The following is a 6,354-nucleotide window of genomic DNA, read 5'->3' as shown; positions in this document are numbered from 1 at the left end:
TTTTAATAAGTTACAGTTCATATAAGGGAATCGGTCAGTTGAAATAAATAAGGGGCGTGAATCAGAAAACCGGTAAGTATCTGGTGTGACCACTATTAAAAACAAAACATTCCCATCAGTATTCAGACCCTTTACTCAGTACTTTGTTGAAGCATCGTTGGCAGTGATTACAGCCTCAAGTACATTTAGTATTCAGACCCATTACTCAGTACTTTGTTGAAGCATCGTTGGCAGTGATTACAGCCTCAAGTACATTTAGTATTCAGACCCTTTACTCAGTACTTTGTTGAAGCATCGTTGCGTGATTACAGCCTCAATTATTCTTGGGTATGATGCTACAAGCTTGGCTCACCTGTATTTGGGGAGTTTCTCCCATTCTTCTCTGCAGATCCTCTCGAGCTCTGTCAGGTTGGATGGGGAGCGTCGCTGTACGGCTATTTTCAGTTCTCTCCAGAGATGTTAGATCGGGTTCAAGTCCGGGCTCTAGCTGGGCCACTCAAGGACATTCAGAGACTTGTCCCGAAGCCACTCCTGCACCCCAGTTTGAGGTCCTGAGCAATCTGGTGCAGGTTTGCATCAAAGATCTCTACTTTGCTCCGGTCATCCTTCCCCTCGATCCTGACTAGTCTTTTAGTCCCTGGGAGCATGATGCTGCCACCACCATAATGCTTCACCGTAGGTATGGTGCCAGGTGTCCTCCAGACGTGATGCTTGGCATTCAGGCCAAAGAGTTCAATCTTGGTTTCATCAGACTAGAGAATCTTGTTTCTCATGGTCTGAGAGTTTTTAGGTGCCTTTTGGCAAACTCCAAGTGGGCTGTCAAGTGTCTTTTATTGAGGAGTGGCATCCATCTGGCCTCTCTACCATAAAGGCCTGATTTGTGGAGTGCTGCAGAGATGGTTGTCCTTCTGGAAGGTTCTCCCATCTCCACAGAGGAACTCTGGAGCTCTGTCAGAGTGACCATCAGGTTCTTGTTCACCTTCCTGACCAAGGCCCTTCTCCCCTGATCGCTCAGTTTGGCCGGGTGGAGTCTTGGCGATTCCAAACTTCTTCCATTTAAGAATGATGGAGGCTGATGTGTTCTTTGGGACCTTCAATGATGCAGAAATGTTTTGGTACCCTTCCCCAGATCTGTGCCTCGACTCAATCATGTCTTTGAGCTCTACGGACAATTCCTTCGACCTCATGGTTTGGTTTTTGCTCTGACATACACAGTCAACTGTGGGACCTTATATAAACCGGTGTGTGCCTTACCAAATCATGTCCAATCAATTGAATTTACCACAGGTGGACTTCAATCAAGTTGTAGAAACATCTCAAGGATGATCAATGGAAACTGGATGCACCTGAGCTTAATTTCGAGTCTCATAGCAAGGGGTCTGAATACTTATGTAAATAAGGTAAAACAATTTTGCAAAAATGATTCTGGACTCTGACATAGCTCGTTCTGGTATTTCTTCATTATTATTTTTTACTTTTTGGATGATGTGGAGCAACTGTTGGAGTTAGAAACACAAGAATTTCGCTGTACCTACAATACCATTTGCAAATCTGTGCACGCGATCAATAAACTTTGTATTTATCACATGCGTTGATACAACAGGTGTAGGTAGACCTTGAAGTGAAATGCTGACTTATAAGCTCTTTCAGATATACCGCGCACACTTTTTAGTTATTTAATTGTATATTTGATTTAACCTTTATTTAACCTTTATTTAAACTTTATTTAACGAGGCAAGTCAGTTAAGAACAAATTCTTATTTGCAATGACGGCCTCCCAAAAAGGCAAAAGGCCTCCTGCTAGGACGGGGTCTGGGATTAAATAAATAAATATAGGACAAAACACACATCACGACAAGAGAGACAACGACAACACTACATAAAGAGAGACCTAAGACAACAACATAGCGTGGCAGCAACACACACGGCAGGTAGCCTAGCACCTTGAGTGTTGGGCCAGTAACCGAAATGTTGCTAGTTCAAATCTCCAAGCCAACAAAGTGAAAAACCACAGCCCCCAACCCCGCAGGAGGTCCTTTTAGTAGGCCGCCAGTGTAAATAAGAACTTGTTCTTAACTGACTTACCTCGTTAATTAAAGGTTAAATAAAATATACACGTAAATAAATAAAAAGTGTGTGTGGCGTGATATCTCTGAAAGAGGTTATTAGTAAGCATTTCATTACAACACAATACAAACACTTAGAATACAGGCCAACACAATACAAACACTTAGAATACAGAACACATGGCCAACACAATACAAACACTTAGAATACAGAACACATGGCCAACACAATACAAACACTTAGAATACAGAACACATGGCCAACACAATACAAACACTTAGAATACAGAACACATGGCCAACACAATACAAACACTTAGAATACAGAACATATGGCCAACACAATACAAACACTTAGAATACAGGCCAACATAATACAAACACTTAGAATACAGAACACATGGCCAACATAATACAGACACTTAGAATACAGATCACATGGCCAACACAATACAAACACTTAGAATACAGAACACATGGCCAACATAATACAAACACTTAGAATACAGAACACATGGCCAACATAATACAGACACTTCAATACATCATAGACTGCCGAACATGTATTCTCTTGATGGGAAAAGAGTTTTGTGTGTAAAAAAAAAAAAAAAGGACCATTTAAACTGCCATAAATGATTGAATTAAGGTACAGTGAGCCGTTTAGACGGGAATCAATTTCAGTACTGGACAGATCCTGTAACGATGCAGTAAAGTTTCACTCTGTAAGGAGTACACTGCATGGTGTTTTGGAAAACTCGTGACATCTTTTGACGGTTATTTTTACGGTGCATTGTTAAAACGTATCATTAAAAAACTGTTACTATTTCGTAAAAATTCATTACAATATAAGGTTAGATGGGCTAGGTTTATGACTTTGTGATTGTGGTAACAAGTGACGAACCTTAGGGGGTGGAGACCAACACCGGATAACTACGGCTCCGATGCGGGACAGCGTCACTTGTCTATCCACCTTCACTACGGGAAAATGTTGAACTTTACACGGCTGATTCTCGCCCTTGTCTGTGTTGCCGGTGAGTGTTGTTTAACTTTTACCTAATTCGTTTCAAGAGGCAGTGAAATAGTTATATTAAATAACTGTACATTAACTTCTAAGAGCAGACTTCTTTCGACAAACCGTCGATACTACCGGCGGACTGCCTTTGTTGGGTAACGCGCAAATGTATGACTAGATAAACATGCACCGTCTGTCGTTTAGATTGGAAATCTGCCGTTAAATCATAATGAGTGTAAGACTTGACATTTTTCTGTATTTGTTTAGTTTTGGCACGAGGAGCGAGTCTCCCTGACGGCACCACCGAGGTAAGCAGCCTGAACTCTTTGTTTTATGGGGCAGTGAAAGACTGCGCATTCATTAAACACTTGTCCTATGTGCTCGATTAACAGTAGTTATGTTACAGTAGAATACAGGTGTACAATAAAATGTATCTTAGTCTATGCCACTCTGACATTGCTCGTCCATATTTATATATTCCATTATTTTACTTAGATTTGTGTGTATTGGGTATACATTATTAGATTTTACTGCACTGTCTGGGGCTAAACATAAGCATTTCGCTACACCCCAATAATATCTGCTAAACACGTGTATGTGACCAATAACATTGGATTTGATTATGTATAGTCACTTGCTAATTAACAATTGGTTGACATGACCGTCTGGTGTATTAATTTATTTAACTAGGCAAGTTAAGAACACGTTCTAATTTACAATGACGCTCTACTAAAAGGTCTTCTGCAGGCTCGGGGCCTGGGATTAAACAAATAAATAATACAATATAAATATAGGACAAAATACACATCACAAAACCACAAAGAGACTTAAGACAACATTACAACACAACGTGGTAGCAACACAACATGCTAGTAGCACAGACATTGGGCAAAGTCAACAGCACAAAGGTCAAGGACTAGTGACAACAGTACACCATACAAAGCCGTCACAACTGTCCATGGCTGAGTGTTTGAAGAGATCAACAACTGTCCATGGTTGAGCGTTTGAAGAGATCAACAACTGTCCATGGTTGAGCGTTTGAAGAGATCAACAACTGTCCATGGTTGAGCGTTTGAAGAGATCAACAACTGTCCATGGTTGAGCGTTTGAAGAGATCAACAACTGTCCATGGTTGAGCGTTTGAAGAGATCAACAACTGTCCATGGTTGAGCGTTTGAAGAGATCAACAACTGTCCATGGTTGAGCGTTTGAAGAGATCAACAACTGTCCATGGTTGAGCGTTTGAAGAGATCAACAACTGTCCATGGTTGAGCGTTTGAAGAGATCAACAACTGTCCATGGTTGAGCGTTTGAAGAGATCAACAACTGTCCATGGTTGAGCGTTTGAAGAGATCAACAACTGTCCATGGTTGAGCGTTTGAAGAGATCAACAACTGTCCATGGTTGAGCGTTTGTTGCAGCTCGTTCCAGCCTCTAGCTGCAGCGAACTGAAAAGAGGAGCGACCCAGGGATGTTTGCTTTGGGGACATCTAACACAATGCGATGGCAGAACGGGTGGAGGATGAGGGCTGCAGCAGATCTCCCAGATAGGGGGAAGGGAAGCTTGAGAGTCCGATTCCATTGCAGAACATTTTGCAACGAACAGTGTACTCATTGTTTTTCAACAAATGAGAATTTATATTGTACATCTTGTTTTTTGCTGTTTGTTTTTTTGGTCTGTTTGATTTCTAGATTTAAAATAATTTTCCTTTGTGAAACGTTTTGTAATAGAATCCAACTAATGAATTTTCCCTGGGTGCACTGTGCCAGTGGAAGGGATGAGGAAACATATGGTTTGTCCCCTGTCATCTGTTCTCTTCATAATGGTGTCGTACCAGAACACTACCAATACCTCGCTCTTATTTATTGAGACCAAAGTCCTTTATTACATAGTCTGGTCTTTGTCCAACAGGCTGACTGTTCCCAGTACAACTTGCCCATGTGCCCCCGCAACTACGAGCCAGTGTGTGGAAGCGATGGCACCAACTACTCTAATGAATGCATGCTGTGCTTTGAAAACATGTAAGTATCCAACTTAAGCTTTCAAATGCCTTTGTTTTTCTCTTGTTTTGCATGTTTTAATTTTGCTGTGTGTGTGTGTGTGTGTTCCCAGGGAGCAGAAGAGTAACATTCACATCAGGAGTAAAGGAGAGTGCTGAACCAAACATGACCTTCTCAGTGACACACCAGGCCTTCAACATTACTTTGAACCATTTCCTGTTGCCTTGTCAAAACATTTTTATTGTTATGTTCTAAATGGTAAGAGGTCAGTAAACAACCTGTCAAGTGACTCAATATCGTTTGAACCAGTTCCTCACCACCTGCTTCCTTTTCCAAACCGTATGGACTTCCTGTCTGTCGTAGAGGACTTAACCCTTCACTACCTCGTCTTTTAAGACTTGTGTAGTGTACTTGTTGGTAAAATGGTATTTTAAATGGTATAGTCTTCATGTGTATGTTACTTGCCTACCTATTTTTAATCTGTAATTAAAACTATTGTAGCCAAGTGTATTGTTTCCTTGTCAACTGGAAGGGTCCGGATGACTGGCTGAATGTGGAGAAACTGGTTCAGCTTGGTCCATGACGTCTGGTTGTTTTTGTTTAGTCATTATGATTCCTACAAAGGTACAGTGGGAATAGAAAAAGATGTTCTTTAAAAAAAAGGTCAACACTTTTCAAATACAGATGCCCCCCCCCCCGAGGTGTGAATGATCCTAAATCCACCATGCTCACTAAACACCTGCAAGAAGTTAGAGGGATGTTTCTTTGTTAGTGAAAACACCCTCAATCACATCTTGATTCCTGTCCACCATAGAATATGGGTTCTCTTCAATCTGTAAAGCTGAAGTGTTACAGACCCCATGAAGGTAATTGATCCGACATCTCCACTACAGCAGGAACGTTGCCTTTTTAAATGGCAATCACACTGTAAAGCTGAACTTCTGTGATCGGGATTGAATAGAGCCCTATGTAAATGTGGTCCTTACAATCATTCCTCTGAACTCCCCTTGTTTGACCTGGTTTTACATTTGCCTGAATGGTTTGGTTTAGGCCTGCCTACCTTTTAAGTGCACGTGTGTGTTTTGAAACATTCTTCTCTCTGACTTCGCATAGACCTCACTTTTTAATAGCAAGTTCAATATTAGCCATTCTTCACTGATCGTCTTAGGGCTGTTTTCACAGACAATGCTTAAACCCAGTCCCAGACTAAAATGCCTGTTTTGAGCTATGTTAACTCGAAGTGACTTGCACAGATATATTTTAGTTGTAGATTTG

At 41.1% G+C, this 6,354-nt stretch overlaps 1 protein-coding gene across 1 annotated transcript; it reads left to right on the top strand.

The window, feature by feature from the left end:
* Positions 1–2,943: 2,943 nt before the first annotated feature.
* Positions 2,944–5,584, top strand: LOC135545414 (trypsin inhibitor ClTI-1-like). The gene is made up of 4 exons (XM_064973020.1): positions 2,944–3,097; positions 3,346–3,386; positions 4,991–5,100; positions 5,192–5,584. Exons 1-4 carry the CDS (start codon positions 3,052–3,054, stop codon positions 5,235–5,237), a joined length of 243 nt encoding a protein of 80 aa, XP_064829092.1. The 5' UTR covers positions 2,944–3,051; the 3' UTR covers positions 5,238–5,584.
* Positions 5,585–6,354: the final 770 nt, after the last annotated feature.

Source organism: Oncorhynchus masou, chromosome 9 (genome assembly GCF_036934945.1).
Source record: "Oncorhynchus masou masou isolate Uvic2021 chromosome 9, UVic_Omas_1.1, whole genome shotgun sequence".
Classification (NCBI taxonomy): Eukaryota; Metazoa; Chordata; class Actinopteri; order Salmoniformes; family Salmonidae; genus Oncorhynchus; species Oncorhynchus masou.
This window is presented reverse-complemented; position numbering and strand designations above follow the sequence as displayed.